The sequence below is a fragment of the Elephas maximus genome, chromosome 9 (genome assembly GCF_024166365.1).
Source record: "Elephas maximus indicus isolate mEleMax1 chromosome 9, mEleMax1 primary haplotype, whole genome shotgun sequence".
In the NCBI taxonomy this organism is placed as follows: Eukaryota; Metazoa; Chordata; class Mammalia; order Proboscidea; family Elephantidae; genus Elephas; species Elephas maximus.
In genome coordinates, this window is record NC_064827.1 from 83,515,703 (window position 1) to 83,535,951 (window position 20,249).

At 41.2% G+C, this 20,249-nt stretch overlaps 1 protein-coding gene across 1 annotated transcript in view; it reads left to right on the forward strand.

Moving 5' to 3' along the window:
• CFAP77 (cilia and flagella associated protein 77) overlaps window positions 1-20,249 on the forward strand; it is a 169,965-nt gene that overhangs the window by 111,152 nt on the left and 38,564 nt on the right. Inside the window, exon 4 of the mRNA XM_049896292.1 lies at window positions 17,627-17,732. Within this exon, the coding sequence (XP_049752249.1) occupies window positions 17,627-17,732 (106 nt within the window). The remainder of the gene's footprint in view (window positions 1-17,626; window positions 17,733-20,249) is intronic.

Consider the following 20,249-nt stretch of genomic DNA (forward strand, 5'->3'; position numbering starts at 1 on the left):
TACTCCTGATGTTCACACTTCAGTCAAAGATTAGACAGGTCTATACGGCCAACAATAACACACATGAGGGACATACTTCATAGTTCAATCATGTATACAAGACTAATGGGCGCACCAGCCCAAAAGGAAAGCAAGCAAAAACAAAAACCTCTGGGGGTAGGGCCCAGGTAGGTCTTATGTACTGTAAAATCTCAGAACCTCTGGTCCAAAGAAATGAGGAAATAATCAGCTCAGATTTGAACTGGTGGTGGAGAAGGTAGCTAGAACTGTTCATGATCAAAAGAAAGACTAGAAAGAAGTGAAGGCGAAAAATGAGCTTTTATAAAAATGTTGTGAGGGCGGTGTCTGACCACCTCTAACTGTACAAGGGGAAAGGAGAATCGAGATCAACAGCCCATGGCTGGTTCCTATGAGGTAGAGGTCAGAATTACCTCCTCTCTCTGCCATCTTTACTAATTCTGACACCGTACCTTTCACAGCACTCTATATTTATCTGCTGGGTTCAATAATTTATTGCAGTGGCCACACAGAACTCACAGATAATACTCATGATTATGGAGTTTATTGGGAAGTAATAGTTACAAATCAGGTTCAGGAACACTGAAGATACAGTTCTTCTGTCAGGATAGCCTCTTCCCAGCCATCCTCACAGGCACACCTCTCTGGCCCTCAGCCTCTGCCCTGCTCAGGCAAGTGTCACGAAACTCTTTTAGCTCTGCCGATAAGTGCCCAGAGGCACCCTACTCTGCCAGCAAGGCCCCTGCCCAAAGGCACTCAGCTTTCTCGCTCTGTGGGCCAGGAGGCCCACTATACCGTCTTCTGCTAGTCTCTCCTGGCTTGGCGGTGGGTTGCTCTCCTTCCCACCCCTGGGATGGCTCATTTAAAGCCCAGTGGGATGGCAAAACTGACCAATCCCTTTGGTGGGCCACAATTACCCTATTTGCACATTCCCGCCCAATCACTTGGGTGGGAGGTACAAAGCCACGGTGAGAAAGGTCACACAAAAGTGCTTTGCTCACTGTTTTTTTTTTTCTCTTTAGCATGAAAAATTTCAAACATGCCCAAAAGTATAGCAAATAACAAATAACTCTGTGAAAAACGGGCAAAGGACATTTCACCAAAGAGGATATACAAATGGCCAATTAATACGTGAAAAGATGCTCAATGTCATTATCATTAACCAAACCAAACAAATCCATTGCTGTGGAGTCGATTCCAACTCATAGTGACCCTATAGGACAGAGTAGAACTGCCCCATAGGGCTTCCAAGGAGCGGCTGGTGGATTTGAACTGCTGACCTTTTGGTTAGTAGGCAAACTTTTAACCACTGTGCCACTAGGGCTCCATTAGTCATTAAGGAAATGCAAATCAAAACCACAATGAGATGCCATTTCACCTCTGCAAAGATGTCTATGATTAAAAAAAAATAGAAGAAAGAAAACAGGCATTGGTGAGGATGCAGAGAAATTTGAAAACTTATCCATCACTGTGGGACTGTAAAATGACACACCGCTGTGGAAAAATGTTTTGAGATTCCTCAAAAAGTTAAACAGAATTATCATACGATCCAGCACTTCCACTCCTAGGTACATACCCAAAAGAATTGAGAGCAGTAACACAAAGAAATAGAAGTACACCAATGTTTATTGTAGCACTATTCACAATAGCCAAAAAATGGAAGCAACCTAAATGTCCATCTAAAGATGAATGGATCAACAAAATAGAGTATATACATACAAGGGAATATCGTTGTTGTTGTTAGGTGCCATCGAAGAAACACTGCCCGGTCCTGTGCCGTCCTCACAATGGTTGCTATGCTTAAGCTCATTGTTGCAGCCACTGTGTCAATCCATCTCCTTGAGAGTCTTCTTCTTTTTCACTCACCCTCTGCTTTACCAAGCACAACATCCTTTTCCAGGAACTGATCCCTCCTGATAACACGTCCAAAATATATGAGACGTAGTCTCTCCATACTTGCTTCTAAGGAGAATTCTGGCTGTACTTCTTCTAAGACAGATTCATTCGTTCTTTTGGCAGACCAAGGTATATTCAATATTTTTCTCCAACACCATAATTCAAAGGTACCAATTCTTATTCAGTCTTCCTTGTCCACCTTCGAGCTTTCACATGCATATGAGATGATTGAAAACACCATGGCTTGGGTCAGGCACACCTTAGTCTTCAAAATGACATTTCTGCTTTTTGACACTTTAAAGAGAGGTCTTTTGCAGCATATTTGCCCAGTGCAACGCATCTTTTGATTTCTTGACTGCTGCTTCCATGGGTGTTGATTGTGCATCCAAGTAAAATGAAATCCTTGACAACTTCAATCTTTTCTCCATTTATCATGATGTTGCTTATTGGTCCAGTTGTGAGGATTTTTGTTTTCTTTATGTAGAGGTGTAATTTACACCGAAGGCTGTGGTCTTTAATATTCGTCAGTAAATGCTTCAAGTCCTCTTCATTTTCAGCAAGCAAGGTTGTGCCATCTACCTATCACAGGTCGTTAATGAGCTCTTGAATGTCGAGTAGCTAAAGCAAAGGGAAAAATAATGAAGTCAAACAGCTGAACAGAAGATTTCAAAGGGCGGCTCAAGAAAACAAAGTATTATAATGACACATGCAAAGACCTGGAATTAGAAAACCAAAAGAGAAGAACATGCTCGGCATTGCTCAAGCTGAAAGAACTGAAGAAAAAACTCAAGCCTTGAGTTGCAGTATCGCAGGATTCTACAGGGAAAATATTAAACGACACAGGAAGCATCAAAAGAAGATGGAAGAAATACACAGAGTCACTGTACCAAAAAGAATTTGTCACTGTTGAACCATTTGAAGGGGTAGAATATGGTCAGGAACTGATGGTACTCAAGGAAGGAAGCTGAAGGCATTGGCAAAAAACAAGGCTCCAGGAATTGATGGAATATCAGTTGAGCTGTTTCAACAAATGGATGCAGTGCTGGAAGTGCTCACTCATCTATGCCAAGAAATTTGGAAGACAGCTTCCTGGCCAACCGTCTGGAAGAGATCCATATTTATGCCTATTCCCAAGAAAGATGATCCAACTGAATGCAGAAATTATTGAACAATATCATTACTATCACATGCAAGTGAAATTTTGCTGAAGATTGTTCAAAAGTGGCTGCAGCAGTATATCGACAGGGAATTGCTAGAAATTCAAGCCAGATTCGGAAGAGGACGTGGAATGGGGGACATCATTGCTGATGTCAGATGGACCCTGGGTGAAAGCAGAGAACACTAGAAAGATGTTTACTTGTGTTTCATTGACTATTCAAAGGCATTTGACTGTGTGGATCATAACAAATTATGGATAACGTTATGAAGAATGGGAATTCCAGAACGCTTAATTGTGCTCATGAAGAACCTGTACATAAACCAGAGGCAATCATTCGAACAGAACGGGGGAACACTGCATGGCTTAAAGTCAGGAAAGGTGTGCGTCAGGGTTGTATCCTTTCACTACCTACACAATCTGTATGCTGAGCAAATAATCCAAGAAGCTGAGCTCTGTGAAGAAGAACGAGGCATCAGGATTGGAGGAAGACTCGTTAACAACCTGCGATAAACAGATGACATAGTGGAATATTACTCAGCCACAAAGAGAAACGAAGTCCTTAGACATGCTACAACACGGATGAACCTTGAAAACAATATGTTGAGTGAAAAAAGTCATCACAAAAGGACAAATATTATATGGCCTTCCTTATATGAAATAGCGAAATGCATAGAGACCAAAGGAGCCCTGGTGGTGCAATGGTTAAGCACTTAGCTGATAACCAAAATGTTGGTGGCTCAAACCCCCCTGGTGCTCCATGGGAGAAAGATGTGGCAGCCTGCTTCCATAAAGATTACAGCCTTGGAAACCCTATGAGAGTCACTATGAGTCGGAATCTACTCCACGGCAACAGGGGTTTTATAGTGAGCAAAGTTTATTAGTGGTTACCAGGGGTGGGAAGGAAGGGTGAAGAAGGAGCCATTGTTTAGGGGGCACTGGATTTTTGTTAATGGTAGTTTTGTTAGTACATGGTAAGTGGTGCTGCATCCCTCCCATTGTATCACCCTGGCACTATGTCTTTCACACTTTCAGTGACGCTAAGACTGATCGTTCAGTTCAGCTACTGTCAGCCTGATCTGTCCATTATAAAGTTTCCCATCAACCTTCCACTTCAGCATTTTAGCAGTCATTGATGAGCGTTGCCTAGATCCATTATTTCACTAGAGGTTGCAAAATAGTGATTTTATTCCCCCACTTAATTCCAAGTTTATTGACCCTGTTTCTTCTATAAAGAACTTTCTTCCGTCATCTATTTGGTTACCCTGAAATGCAGTTGCAGTACAGTGAATTAATATGGCCCTTCTAGCCATAGTCTTTGTGACTCCCACACGATGATTGGGTGGGAGTATGCAAATAGGGTGTTTGTGGCCCACTGAGGGGGTTGGACAGCCTGCTAATAATGCCAGTAAGGTAAATGGAACCCTTGTGGGGGCGGTGCCATGCAAATAATGTGTATGTAACACTAACGAGGGGATTGGTCAGTTTTGCCATCCTCCTAGGCTTGAAAAGAAAGCCAATCCCAGAGCAGAGAGGGGACCTGACTATCATCAGGAAAGAAAAGCCTGGAGCAGAGCACATCCTTTGGACCTGGGGTCCCTCTGCTGAGAACCTCCTAGACCCAGGAGACAGAAAGAAATCTGTAACACTGAGAAGGTACAAGATGGCAAGAAGCAGTGGCAAGCACAGCAGAGAACAATAGCAGCAGAACACTGGTGGGCTGGATGTGGTTACAGTGGGCATGCTGACCCATGGAGTGAAAGAGCTGAGTGCCTCTGGGTAAGAGGCTTCCTGGCAGAGTGGGGTGGCTTTGGGCACTTATTGGTGAAGATAAAGAGCTGTGTAACACTTGCCTGAGCAGGGCAGAGACGAGGCCAAGAGGAGCCTGTCCTAAGGGGGCCAAGAGGAGTCTGCCCTCAGAAAGCTGAGAGGAGCCTGGAAGCCAAGCACAAGGTCCCATGCCCAAGCAGGGCTCAGCAGCAGAGGCCTGCCTACAGCCATCCTGATCGAAGAACTGTATCCTGAGTTGTACCTGTTACTTCCCTAATAAACCCCATAACTATGAGCATGGTCTGTGAGTTCTGTGTCACAATTGCAACGAATTATCAAACCTAGCAGAGAAGTAGAGAGCATTGTGGGAGGGACGGCTGGTGTCAAAATTGGTAAAAAGTTTGTAGGGTAGAGGTATGTCTGACCTCTGCCACATAGGAGTCAGCCGTGGGCTGATGTTGATATTGATTCTCTTCCCATCTCCTGTGTGTGTGTGTGTGTGTGTGTGTGTGTGTGTGTGTGTGTGATATTTCAATCTATGGCAGTCATTTTTCTTCTTAATGTTCAAATTGTCCCGTCTTTGGCTAGAGGGAACCCCTTTAGGCTTGTCCCTATGTCCTATTGCCATGACCTCTAGTAGCCTCTATGACTTCCTTGCTTCTGGCACAGGGAGCTTTTAGGCACAGGGGATCAGACATTTCTTCACTGAGCCCTGGTTCCTTTTAGTGTAGAATGGCACTTAGAGACCACAGTCTGAGCAGTAGTGGTGCTCATTGCTACTGGATTGTGATTGCTTCTAGACCTTTTTAGTGGACAGAGGTAGAAAATATATATTTTTAGAAACAGGAAAATCCATGAATTCTTGATGAATTTACAATTTAAAGGTTAAAGTTTAAAAAAGTTTTTTATGCCTTTTATTTTATATTTGTGTTTCTTTTTTCTTATGCTGAAAGTATTGTGTCCTAGTGGCATTTACATAATTCCTCATTTGTTTTACCCTATATATACAATTTCTTGGCTACTAACCTAAAGGTTGGCAGTTTGAATCCACCCAGCAATGCCACAGAGGAAAGGCTTGGCAATCTACTTTCATAAGATTACAGCCATTGAAAACCTTATGGAGTGCAGTTCTATTCTGAAACAAGTAGGGTCACTGTGAGTTGGAATCCACTCGACGGCAATGAGTTTGGTTTTTGTTTGATATATATAATAGTTTCAAAATAAGTTATACACTGGCAATGAGAAATCTGAAAAGAAAATAAATGAGGGAAATGATTCCATTTACAATAGCATGCAACAGAATAAAATACCTAGGAATAAATTTAACCAGGGATGTGAAGGACTTTGTAAAAATGGCATGGCAGGATGTCATCTGATCTCCTCTAAGTTCACAAGAGGGAAGGAGAATGAAGATGAGCATCAACAGCCCAAGACTGATTCCTGTGAAGCAGAGGTCAGACATACCTCCACCCTCCAAGCTTTTTAGCAATTCTGACACCCACCGTCCCTCCCGCGGCACTCTCTACTTCTCTGCTGGGTCCAGTAATTGGTTGCAATGGTCACACAGAACTCACAGACCATACACACAATTATGGAGTTTATTAGGGAAGTAGCAGGTTACAATTCAGGATCAGAAATGACTCAGGAAACAGTTTGTTGATCAGGACAACATCTTCTCAGCTGTGCGTGCAGGCATGCCTCTCTGTCTGGCCCTTGGTCCCTCAGCCCTTCGGCCCCTTGACCTCTTGGCCCCTTGATCCCTCAGCCTGGCCTCTGCCCTGCTCAGGCAAGTGTCATAAATCTCTTTAGCTCCACCAAAAAGTGCCCAGAGGGACCTCACTCCACTAGCAAGCCTCCTGCCTGAAGGTGCTCAGCTCTCTCACTCTGTGGGTTGGCACATCTGCAGCAGCCACCTTGCTCCGTGGGCTAGGAAGCCCACTGTGCTGTCTCACGTTAGTCCCCTGGTTCTGCTGCTGCTGAGTCTCTGCCATGCTTACTACCACTTTTTGCCAACTTGCACCATCTCCAGTGTTACAGTTCTCTACCTCAGGGGCCTAGGAGATTCTCTACACAGGGATCCTGGCCCCATGGGATGCACTCCACTCCTAGCTCTTCTTCTTGGTTGTAGTGGGTCCCTCACCAGCTCACTTCTCTCTCCTTTTATCTTTTGTAAGATAAGAGATGTGTCTCAAGTAAGGGAGTGATTTGAATACGGGTAGTAATGGTGGTGACTGGGGTAGGGGTGGTGACTTGAGTCACAACGTATAATAGGGTAATGACTCAAGATACTTCCTACCCTAATCCTGCCTCATCAACGTAACAGACAACTCACTCCCAAATGGGACCATAAACACAGGCATAGAGGCTAGGATTTGGAATACATCACAAAATGGAGAATAATTACATCAGTCACAAAATGGAAAATAATTACATCAGTCACAAAATGGAGGATGCCTACATCATTGCATAACTGCCAAATTACATCATTACATAACTGCCAAACCATTGAAAATCATGGCCCAGCCAAGTTGACACATAACCTTAACCATCACATGTTCCATATGCCTTATTTACATAGTCCCACCCAGTCATGGTGTGGAAGTCACAAAGACTATGGCTAAAAGGGCCATATTAAGTAATTCACTGCACCACAAACTCACACAATGAAAATTTTAAAACACTGCTGAAAGAGATTAAAGAAGACTTAAATAAATGGAAAGAGGTTGCATGTTCATAGATTGGAAGACTTACTATCTTTAAGATGTCAATACTACCCAAAGTGATCTATTGATTCAACACAATCCTGATCAAAATTCCAACAGCCTTCTCTATAGATATGGAAAAAACCAGTCTTCAACTTTATATGGAATGGCAAGAGGTCTGAAATAGCTAATGCAATGTTGAAAGAGAAGAACAAAGTAGGAGGACTCACACTTACTGATTTTAAAACATATTATACAGCTACAGTCATCAAAACAGCCTGGTACTGGTATAAGAATAGACATGTAGACCAATGGGATAGAATTGAGGGTCCGGAAATAAACCCACACATCTATGATCAACTTATTTTTGACAAGGGTGCTAAGACCATTCAATGGGGAAAGATGAGTCTCTTAATAAATAAAGCAAAACCCATTGCCATCAAGCTGATTCTGACTCGTAGTGACCCTACAGGACAGGTAGAATTGGCCCATAGAGTTTTCATGGGTGTAGTTTTTATGGAAGCAGATTGCCACCTATTTCTCTCACAGAGCGACCGGTGGGTTTGAACCACTGGCCTTTCAGTTAGCAGTCTGGTTCTTAACCATTTTGCCACCAGGGCTCCTTCTTCAATATATAGTGTTGGCAAAATTGGGTTTCCACCTGCAGAAAAATTAAATAAGACCCATGCCTCACACCATATACAAAAACAAATTCAAAATAGATTACTTCTTCCTTACCTATTCGGATGCCCTTTATTTCTTTTTCTTGCCTTATTGCTCTGCCTAGGACCTCCAGCACAATGTTGAATAAAAGTGGTGATAAAAGGCATACTTGTCTGGTTCCTGTTCTCAAGGGGAATGCTTTCAGACTCTCTCTGTTTAGGATGATGTTGGTGTTGGCTTTACATAAAAGGCCTTTATTATGTCAAGGAATTTCCCTTCTATTATGTTGACAGTTTTTATCATGATGGGTGTAGGGCTTTGTCAAATGCCTTTTCTGTATCAATTGATAAAATCATGTGTTTCTTATATTTTGTTTTACTTATGTGACAGATTACATTGATTATTATTCTAGTGTTGAACCATTCCTGCATACCTCCTATGAATCCCACTTGGTCACGGTGAATTATTTTTTTGATATGTTGTCGAATTCTATTGGTTAGAATTTCGTTAAGGATTTTTGCGTCTATGTTCAAGAGGGACATTGGTCTGTAATTTTTTTTTTTTTTTTTTTTTTGGTGGTGTCTTTACCTGGTTTTGGTATCGGGGTTATGCTGGCTTCATAGAATGAGTTCAGAAGTATTCCACCTTTTTCTATGCTCTGAAATACCTTTAGTAGTACTGGTGTTAACTCTTCTCTGAAAGTTTGGTAGAATTCGCCAGTGAAGCTGTCAGGGCCAGGGCTTTTTTTTTTTGGGAGTTTTCTTTCATTACCTCTCCAATCTCTTCTTTTATTATAGGTTTATTTAGTTTTTCTACCTCAGTTTGTTTTAGCTTAGGTAGGTGGTGTGTTTCTAGAAATTTGTCCATTTCCTCTAGGATTCCAGATTTGTTGGAGTACAGTGTTTCATAGTATTCTGTTATGATTCTTTTAATTTCGGTTGGGTCTGTTGTAACATCACCCATCTCATTTCTTATCTGGGTTATTTACTTCCTATTCTATTTTTCTTTTGTCGGTTTAGCCAATGGTTTATCAATTTTGATGATCTTTTCAAAGAACCAGCTATTGGTCTTGTTTTCTCTTTCAATTGTTTTTCCGTTCTCTATTTCATTTATTTCTGCTCTAATTTTTATTATTTCCTTTCTCTGGTGCCCACGGGTTTCTTTTGCTTCTCTCTTTCCATTTGTTTGAGTTGTAGGGTTAATGTTTTGATTTTGGCCCTTTCTTCTTTTTGGAAGTGTGCATTTACTGCTATAAATTCAGCATGGCTTTTGCTGTGTCCCAAAGGTTCTGGTAGGATGTGTTTTCATTCTCATTCGATTCTATGAATTTCTTTATTCTGCCCTTGAATTCTTCTATATTTTTGAGCAAGGTTTTGTTCAGTTTCCACGTATTTGATTTTTTTTTTTCCTTGCTTTTTCTGTTATTGATTTCTACCTTTATGGCTTTATGGTCAGAAAAGTTGCTTTGTAGTATTTTGATGTTTTGGGTTCTGTTGAAGCTTGCCTTGTGGCCTAATATGTGGTCTATTCTGGAGGATGTATACTTGGCTGCAGTTGAGTGGAGTGTTCTGTATATGTCTATGAGATCAAGCTGGTTGACTGTGGCATTTAGATCTTCCCTGTCTTTCCTGAGCTTCTTTTTAGATATTCTGTCCTTCACCAGAAGTGTTGAAGTCTCTTACTACTATTGTGGAGCTGTCTATTTCTCTTTTCAATGCTGTTAGACTGTTTTATGTATTTTGGAGCACTGTCGTTGGGTGCATATATATTTATTATGGCTATGTCCTCCTGGTGTATTGACCCTTCCATCTTTATCCTTTGTGGTGGATTTTGCTTTGAAATCTACTTTGTCAGAGATTAACATTGCCACTCCTGCTTTTTTTTTTTTTTAATAATTTTTCTTGTGCTTTAAGTGAAAGTTTACAAATCAAGTCAGTCTCTCACATAAAAACATTATATACACCTTGCTACACACTCCCAATTACTCTCCCCCTAATGAGACAGCCCACTCTCTCCCTCCACTCTCTCTTTTCATGTCCATTTCGCCAGCTTTTAACCCCCTCTAGCCTTTCATCTGCCCTCCAGGGAGGAGATGCCAACATAGTCTCAAGTGTCCACCTGATCCAAGAAGCTCACTCCTCACCAGCATCCCTCTCCAAACCATTGTCCAGTCCAACCCATGTCTGAAGAGTTGGCTTTGGGAATGGTTCCTGTCCTGGGCCAACAGAAGGTCTGGGGGCCATGACCACTGGGGTCCTTTCAGTCTCAGTCAGACCATTAAGTCTGCTCTTTTTATGAGAATTTGGGGTCTGCATTCAACTGCTCTCCTGCTCCCTCAGGGGTTCTCTCTTGTGTTCCCTTTCAGAGCAGTCATCGGTTGTAGCCGGGCACCATCTAGTTCTTCTGGTCTCAGGATGAGGTAGTCTCTGGCTCACGTGGCCCTTTCTGTCTCTTGGGCTTGTAATTACCTTGTGTCCTTGGTGTTCTTCATTCTCCTTTGATCCAGGTGGGTTGAGACCAACTGATGTATCCTAGATGGCTGCTTGCTAGCATTTAAGACCCCAGATGCCACTCTTCAAAGTGGGATGCAGAATGTTTTCTTAATAGATTTTATTATGCCAATTGACTTAGATGTCCCTTGAAATCATGGTCCCCAAACCGCTGCCCCTGCTACACTGGCCTTCGAAGCATCCAGTTTATTCAGGAAACTTCTTTGCTTTTGGTTTAGTCCAGTAATGCTGACCTCCCCTGTATTGTGTATTGTCTTTCCCTTCACCTAAAGTAGTCCTTATCTACCATCTAATTAGTGAATACCCTTTTTCCACCCTCCCTCCCTCCCTCCTCTCGTAACCACAAAAGAATGTTTTCTTCTCGGTTTAAACTATTTCTCAAGTTCTTATAATAGTGGTCTTATACAATATTTGCCCTTTTGCAACTGACTAATTTCACTCAGCATAATGTCTTCCAGGTTCCTCCGCGTTATGAAATGTTTCACAGATTCCTCACTGTTCTTTATAAAAAATAGATGTGTAGTATTCCATTGCGTGAATATACCATGATTTATTTATCCATTCATCTGTTGATGGGCACCTTGGGTACTTCCATCTTTTTGCTATTGTAAACAGTGCTGCAATGAATATGGGTGTGCACTTATCTGTTCATGTAAAGGCTCTTATTTCTCTAGGATATATTTCAAGGAGTGGGATTGCTCGATCCTATGGTAGTTCTAATTCTAGCTTTTTAAGGAAGTGCCAAATCGATTTCCAAAGTGGTTGTACCATTTTACATTCCCACTAGCAGTGTATAAATGTTCCAATCTCTCCGCAGCCTCTCCACCATTTATTATTTTGTGTTTTTTGGATTAAAGCCAGCCTCACTGGAGTGAGATGAAATCTCATTGTAGTTTTGATCTGCATTTCTTTAATGGCTAATGATTGTGAGCATTTCTTCATGTATCTTGTTAGCTACCTGAATGTCTTCTTTAGTGAAGTGTCTGTTCATATCTTTTGCCCATTTTTTAATAGGGTTATTTGTCTTTTTGTAGTTGAGTTTTTGCAGTATCATATAGATTTTAGAGATCAGGTGCTGATTGGAAATTTCATAGCTAAAAACTTTTTCCCAGTCTGTAGGTAGTCTTTTTCCTCTTTTGGTGAAGTCTTTGGATGAGCATAGGTGTTTGATTTTTAGGAGCTCCCAGTTATCTAGTTTTTCTTCTGCATTGTACTAATGTTTTGTATGCTGTTTATGCCATATATTAGGGCTCCTAACGTTGTCCCTATTTTTCTTCCATGATCTTTATTGTTTTAGATTTTATATTTAGGTCTTTGATCCATTTTGAGCTCATTTTTGTACATGGAGTGAGGTATGGGTCTTGTTTCATTTTTTTGCAGATGGATATCCAGTTATGCCAGCAGCAATTGTTAAAAAGACTGTCTTTTCCCCATTTAGCTGTTTTGAGGCCTTTGTGGAATATCAACTGCTCATATGTGGATGGCTTTATCTCTGAATTCTCAATTCTGTTCCATTGGTCTATGTATCTGTTGTTGTACCAGTACCAGGCTGTTTTGACTACTGTGGCAGTATAATAGGTTTGAAAATCTGGTGAAGTAAGGCCTCCCACTTGAGTTTTAGTTTGTGTGTGTCTTTGAAACTAAGGTGTGTCTCTTTTAGGCAGCATATATAGACAGATCATGTTTTTTAAAAATCCATTCTGTACTCACTCTCTTTATGTGTGCAGCTAGTTCATTTACATTCAGTGTAACGATTGATAGGTAGGAGTTTAATGCTGTCATTTTGATGTGTAGGGTTGTTAGTTTCCTTTGTGATTACCTTAAAATTTACCTGTATTTTTCTAAGTTTAAACCAATCTTTTATTTCTTGATATCACCTTAACTTCCTCTCCATATGCAAGTTCTATGACTACACTATTTAGTCCCTCTTTTTTGTCTTAATGTTGTCATCTTTTACATATTGACATCTCTGTTTCCCTATCTTCAGTGTTTTAGCATTGACTTATTTTTGTGACTTCGCTATCTGGGTTGATATCTGGTTGTTCTGTCCTGTGTTCTAGTCTCCTGTTGTTATCTGGTTTTATTGGTTCTCTGGCCAGAGGACTCCTATTAGCTTGTAATTTTGGTTTAGTTTTTACAAATTCCCTCAACTTCTGTTTAACTGGAAATGCCCTAGTTTTGCTGGATATTTAAATCTTGGCTGGCAATTTTTTTCCTTCAAGGCTTTATATACGTCATTGCATTGATTTCTTGCCTGCGTGGTTTCTGCTGAGTAGTCAGAGCTTAGTCTTATTGACTCTCCTTTGTAGGTGACTTTTCAATCCCTAGCTGTTCTTAAAATTCTTTTTGTCTTTGGTTTGGCACGTTTGATTATACTATGTCTTGGGGTCTACCCTATGTGGAGTTTGATGAGCTTCTTGCGTAGATATCTTCTCATCTTTCATGATATCAGGGAAGTTTTCTGCCAGCAAATCTTCAACAATTCTCTCTGTAATTTCTTTTATCTCCTCTCCCCCCTTCCCCCATTCTGGTACTGCGATCACTCGTAGGCTATTCCTGTTGATAGAGTCACACATAATTCTTAGGGTCTCTTCACTTTTTAAAATTCTTTTATCTGATTTTTCGTCAAATAAATTGGTGTCAAGTGCTTTATCTTCAATCCCACTACTTCTGACTTCCATTGCCTCAATTCTGCTCCTCTGACTTTCTACTGAGTTGTCTAATTCTGGAATTTTATTGTTAGTCTTTTGAATTTATGTTTGCTCTCTCTCTATAGATTCTAGCAGCCTGTTAAATTTGTCATTCTGCTCTTGTATAGTTTTCCTAAATTCCTCTGTTGCTTTGTCTGTGGTGTCCCTTGGCTTGGTCTGAGTTTTGCCTGATCTTCTTCCTGATTTCTTGAAGAGCTCTGTATATTAATTTTTTGAATTCTACCTCTAGTAATTCTAAGACCTTCTCTTCCTCCAGAAGGTTTTTTGGTTCTTTGTTTTGGTCACTTGCTGAAGCCATTATGGTCTGCTTCTTTATGTGATTTGATATTAACTGTTGTCTCTGAGCCATCAATAAGTTATTGTATTTATTTATTTTGTGTTTGCTTACTGTGTCCTACCTTCTAGTTTTGTTTTGTTTTAATATGCTCAAATAAGCTGGGCATGTGAGCTACTTTGGTTATTGGTGTCCTTGAAACTCTGTCTCTAGGTGGCTAGAGCTGCTACTAGGTGTGTGAGCCCAGGAGTCCGTTTACTTTCTTGTGTGGATTCAGTTCAGGTGTCCAAGTTTTCAGTCACCGAGTATGTGGTACAGCCTATAATCTACAGTGCTAGACGGGCAGGGCTATGTAGGGGTGATTGGAGCAGTCACAGGCATCTGGATGCAGTAGTGGGTTATGTGCTGAGCAAGGTAGGGGGCTGACAGCTGCCCCTGAGTGCCTGGATGGAAGGTATGTCCCTGTCCCCTATAGCACGTAGAAGGGTGGGTTTTACAGCCAGACTTTGGGCACCAGTGCTGTTGGCTGTAAGAACTGGGAGGCACCACTTTTTCTCAGACCCCTGTCATGGGTGGCTAGGTGGAATGCGTTAAGCCACCAGTCCTCAGGCCCCTGATATGGGTGACTGAGGACCCTGCTTAACGGGCAGGGTGGTGTCAAATGCCGCGAATCTGCCACTCCCCCGTAGCTGTTGCAACTGAAAATAGGCTTCAGGTATGTATCCTGTTGACTATGCTAATGAGGGCATATGCTGTTGAATGGGCCCACACAAGTCTAGGCAGGGATGAAAGGCACTGAAGTCCATGGACCCCTTATGCCTGTGCCTAGGCAAAGAGGCAGTGCCTGTCATAAGTTCCCAGCTTAGGGGGTGTGGCAATTTTTAAACCCACGAGACTGGCTTGGGTAAGGTTAGTCCTGAGCTCCCAGCTTAGAGGAGCTGGTGGTTTCTTTTTTGTTTGTTTGTTCATTTGTTCTCTCCTCAAAGGCCAGGAGACAGGCTCAGGTGCAACAGGTCCCACTTCCGGCCTACGGGGTGCAGCAACTGCTGAATACTGCCAATTGACACTGCAGCAGAGCAGGGTGGGGGTAGGTGAGGAGAAGAGAGGCACTTCTCCCTCCTGGAAGTCCCAGAGAGGAAAGGTTATTTTGAACCTGTGCTTTAGGTTAGACACTTGGACTTAACTTTCACAGATCCAGCGCTGCTTCTTCTTGGCTCTGGAGGCTTGTGCAGACTCTCCACCACTAGGTCTCTCCTGATGTGGTAAAATGCATCCCAGGCCCTACTGCTTGTCTCAGCCCACGTGCACCAAATGACCCAGCCTGCAGGATGCTGGCTAGGTCACGTATGGCACTTCTTTGCCGCTTCCGAACTCTCCCTCCCCCTGCCACTAAGTCTGACTCTTCAACTTTATCCTTGATGTTCAGGACTCCTAGATTGTCATATATAATCTATTCACTTGTTTTTTTGGGTCTTTGTTGTAAGAGGGACCACAGGAAGTGTCTATTTCACCATCTTGGCCCCGCCTCCTCAAAAAAGTTTAAAGACCTAAATGTGAAAACTAAAACCGTAAAATTGTTAAAAGACAAAGCAGGGGCAACGCTGTCAGGCCTAGCTTTTAACAGTGGATTATCTAATGTAATAACAATAGCACAAACAGCAAAAACAAAATAAATAAGATCTCATAAAAATTAAAAACTTTTTATCAAAAACTTTACCCAAAAAGTGAAAAACCAAACTACGAACTGGAAGAATATCTTCAGAAACCATATATCTGACAAGAATCTAATGAATATATATAAAATTTCAACAACTTAACAACAAAAAGACAAATAACCCCATCATAAAATGGGCAAAGGGCTTGTATAGACATTTCACCAAAGAGAATGTTCAAATGGCCACCAAACACAGGAAAAAAATTCAACATCAGTAGCCATGAGAGAGATGCAAATCAAAACCACGATGAGATACCATTTCACTTCCACTAGAATGGCTTTAAAAAAAAAAAAAAACAGAAAATAACAAATGTTGGTGAGGATGTGGAAAAATTGGAACTCTTACCCATCGCTGATGGGAATGCAAAGTAGTACAACTGTTGTAGAAAACAGTTTGGCGGTTTCTCAAAAAACTAAAAATATAACAATCATGTGACCCAGGAATTCCACTCCTAGGTATATACCCAAAAGACTTGAAAGCAGAGACCCAAACAGAGATTTGTACACCAATGTTTACTGCAGCACTATGTACAATAGCCAAAAGGTGAAAACAATCTAAATGTCCATCAGCAGATGAATGGATAAACAAAATGTGGTACGTTCATACAGTGGAATACTACGCAGCAAGTAGGAGAAATGAAGTCTTGATACATGCTACAATATAGATGGAGCTTGAAGACATTATGGTGAGTGAAATAAATCAATCACAAAAGGACAAATATTATATTACCTCATTTACATAAAAAAAAGAACCAAACCCATTGCCATTGAGCCAGTGCTTACTCATAGCAACCCTATAGGACAGAGTAGAACTGCTCCATAGGGTTTCCAAGGCTGTAAATCTTTATGGAAGCAAACTGTCACATCTTTTTCCCTTGGAGTGGCTGGTGGGTTCAAATCATAGATTTTTAGGTTAGTAGCCGAGTGCTGAACCACTGCACCACAACGGCTTCCTATAAAAAAGACAAGAACAGGCAACTGTATAGAGAACAAAGAACAAAGGGGCAGGAGGGAGGGGGAGAGGGGGTTATAGCTTATGGAATACAGAATTTCAGTTTACAGTGATAGAAAAATGTCATTGATTAAGGGTAGGGTAGCATAGCTAATTAATGTAATTGCTGCTAACAAGTTGTACACCTGTAAAAAGTTGAACTGGCAAAAGTTACCTAGTGCTGCTGCTGTAACAAAAATAACGTAAGTGAATGGCTTTAACAAACTATCCACTTGTATTTCTGTTATACCAGGGGAAGTCTTTCTTGCTCTGTTGGCTCTCGGGTAAGGTCCTTGTCACCAATCTTCCCCTTATCTAGGAGCTTCTCAGTGCAGGGACCCAGGGTCTAAAGGACACACTTCACTCCCAGCTCTTCTTTCTTAATAGTAGGGAGTCCCTTGATTTCTGCTTACTTGTTTAATCTCTTTTATACTCAAGAGATCAACTGAAGATACAACCTAATCTTGTAGATTGTGTCCTGCCTCATTAACGTAACTACCTCTAATCTTGCTCATTAACATCATAGATGTTAGGATTTACAGCACATAGGATAATTACATCAGATCAAAAAGTGAAGAATAATTATATCAGGTCACAAAATGGAGGATAATTACATACTACTAAGGATCATGGCCTAGTCAAGTTGACACATATTTTGGGGGGACACAATTCAATTCATGACAATATCAGATAATATTCTGTTGTGATGTATATGGCTTTCACTGACTAATTTTCAGAAGTAGATTGCCAGGCCTTTCTTCCTAGTCTTAGTCTGGAAGCTCTGCTGAAACCTGCCCCCATGGGTGACCCTGCTGGTATTTGAAATACCAGTGTCATAGCTTCCAGCATCATAGCAACATAAAAGCCACCACAGTACAAAAAACTGACAGCTGGGTAGTGGACTTTAGTAATTGTACCTGCTGTAATGTGCTGCTAGGGGGCAGGGCATATACAGTGCTTAGCACAGGATAAGTGCCCACAGGACTGCAGGCTTCTTGGCTACAAGATAGTCCCCAGCCCTAGCATCTGTAGGTGCAAAGTAAATGTTTGTTGAATGAATCATGCAAGGGATCTGCTCCTTCCATGGCTTTTGCAGGCTGGGGAAGGGTCTTCACAACCCTGGGAAGATTTGATCTGTAGCCCTGTTAGGTAAGCACCGTGTGGAAGGGGGGTGACGCTGGCTTTTCCAAGACCTCAAGCTCTGTCTGGACTTCCCTCTAGGCCTTCGACACCCTTCTTTGATCTGCTGCAGCACCGGTACCAGCAACTGTGGGTGCAGGAACAAAAGGCTGCCCAGAAGGCCATTAAAATGGAGAAAAAGCACAAGGTAAATGCAGCCACAACTCCTGGGTGGCAAGTTGTTGGGGTGGCAGGGGAGAAAAAGACTGGCCCAGGCAAAGCTCTGATTGACATCTGCGTATGTTTGTCTTTGAGGGTGGGATGAGGAATCAAGTTGCTTATTGCTCTGCTAACCGGGCATCAAAGAATTAGTAAGCTGGAAAGGATTTGGAGATTTTCACATTCAGTCCCTTTAAGCCCAGAGTGTGTAAGGGACTGGGCCATCTCGCCAGCAATTTGGCCCTTTGTGCCTCCAAGGCAGGATTAGAACCCAGCTCTCCTGATTCCTGCCCAGGCGTTCTTTCCACCAAACTCTTTCGTGACTTCAAAGGAAAACCAAACCCATCACCATCGAGTCAATTCTAACTCATAGTAACCCTATAGGACAGAGTAGAACTGCCCCATAGGATTTCCAAGAAGCGGCTGGTGGATTCCAACTGAAGAACTTTTGGGTAGTGGCCAGGTTCTCAAACACTACGCCACCAAAACCAAAAAACCTTTTGCCATTGAGTCGATTCCAACTCATAGTGACCCTATAGAACAGAGCAGAACTGCCCCACAGGGTTTCCAAGGAGCAACTAGTGGATCCAAACTGCCAACCTTCTGGTTAGCAGCTGAGCTCTTAACCACTGAGCCCATCCAAAAATCTGATTTTAATCTAAAACTAATCTGGTCTAGATGGAAATACATGCCCTATACTATCTATAGAGAACAAGGAAAAGCTAAAAATGAAAACTAACTTTCAGGAGATTGCTTTAAAGAACACATTCTATTAAACATTAGGAATATATTTTGTTAAAATTAATGAATAGACCCCAGGCTAAACACTTCAGGTACATTATATAAAACATGGCAACCCCACGCGTGTCAGAGTAGAATTGTGCTCCACAGGGTTTTCTTTCCTTTTTTTCTTTTAATATAATTTTATTTATTTTGTTGTTGTTCTTGAGAATTTACACAGCAAAACATACACCAATTCTAAGGAAGAAGTAAAAGTATTTCTACTTGCAGATGATATGATCTTATACACAGAAAACCCCAAAGAATCCACAAGAAAACTATTGGAACTAATAGAACAGTTCAGCAGAGTGTCAGGATACAAGATAAACATACAGAAATCAGTTGGATTCCTATCCACCAACAAAGAGAACCTCCAAGAGGAAATCACCAAATGAATACCATTTACAATAGCCCCCAAGAAGATAAAATACTTAGGAGTAAACTAACCAGAGATGTAAAATACCTATAGAAAGAAAACTATAAGACACTGCTGCACATAAGTAGAAAAACATACATTGCCCATGGATAGGAAGACTCAACATTGTCAAAATGCCAGTTCTATCCAAAGCAATCTACAGATACAATGAAATCCCGATCCAAATTCCGATGGCATTTTTTAATGAGATGGAGAAACAAATTACCAACTTCATATGGAAAGGGAAGAAGCCCTGGATAAGTAAGGCATAAGAAGAACAAAGTGGGAGGTTTCACACTACCTGATTTTAGAACTTATTATACCTACCGCCATAGTAGTCAAAACAGCCTGGTACTGGTACAACAATAGACACATAGACAAATGGAACAGAATTGAGGATCCAGACGTAAATTCAACCACCTATGAGTAGCTGATATTTGACAAAGGCCTCAAGGCTGTTCAACGGAAAAAAGACAGCCTCTTTAACAAATGGTGCTTGCATAACTGGATACCCATCTGCAAAAAAATGAAACAAGATGCATACATCACACCAAGTGCAGAAAGTAACTCAAAATGGATCAAAGACGTAAATATAAAATCTAAAACGATAAAGACTATGGAAGAAAAAATAGGGACAATGCTAGGAACCCTAATACATGGCATAAACAGAATACAAATCATTACTAACAATACACAAACACCAGAAGAAAAACTAGATAACTGGGAGCTCCCAAAAATCAAACACTTAAATGCTCATCAAGAGACTTCACCAAAAGAGTAAAAAGACAACCTACAGGCTAGGAAAAAAATTTTGGCTACGACATATCCAATCAGGGCCTAATCTCTAAAATCTACAAAATACTGCAAAACCTCAACAACAAAAAGACAAATAACCCAATTAAAAAACGGGCAAAGGATATGAACAGGACTTCACTAAAGAAGACATTCCGGCAGCTAACAGATACATGAGGAAATGCTCACTATCATTAGCTATTAGAGAAACAAAAAGCAAAACTATAATGAGATACCATCTCACCCCAACAAGGCTACAATTAATCCAAAAATCACAAAGTAATAAATGTTGGAGAGGTTGTGGAGAGACTGGAACACTTATACACTGCTGGTGGGAATGTAAAATGGTACAACCATTTTGGAAATTGATTTGACACTTCCTGGAAAAGCTTGAAATAGAAGTACCATACGATCCAGCAATCCCACTCCTTGGAATATATCCTAGAGAATTATAAGAGCCTTTACATGAATAGATACATGCACGTCCATGTTCACTGCAGCACTGTTCACAATAGCAAA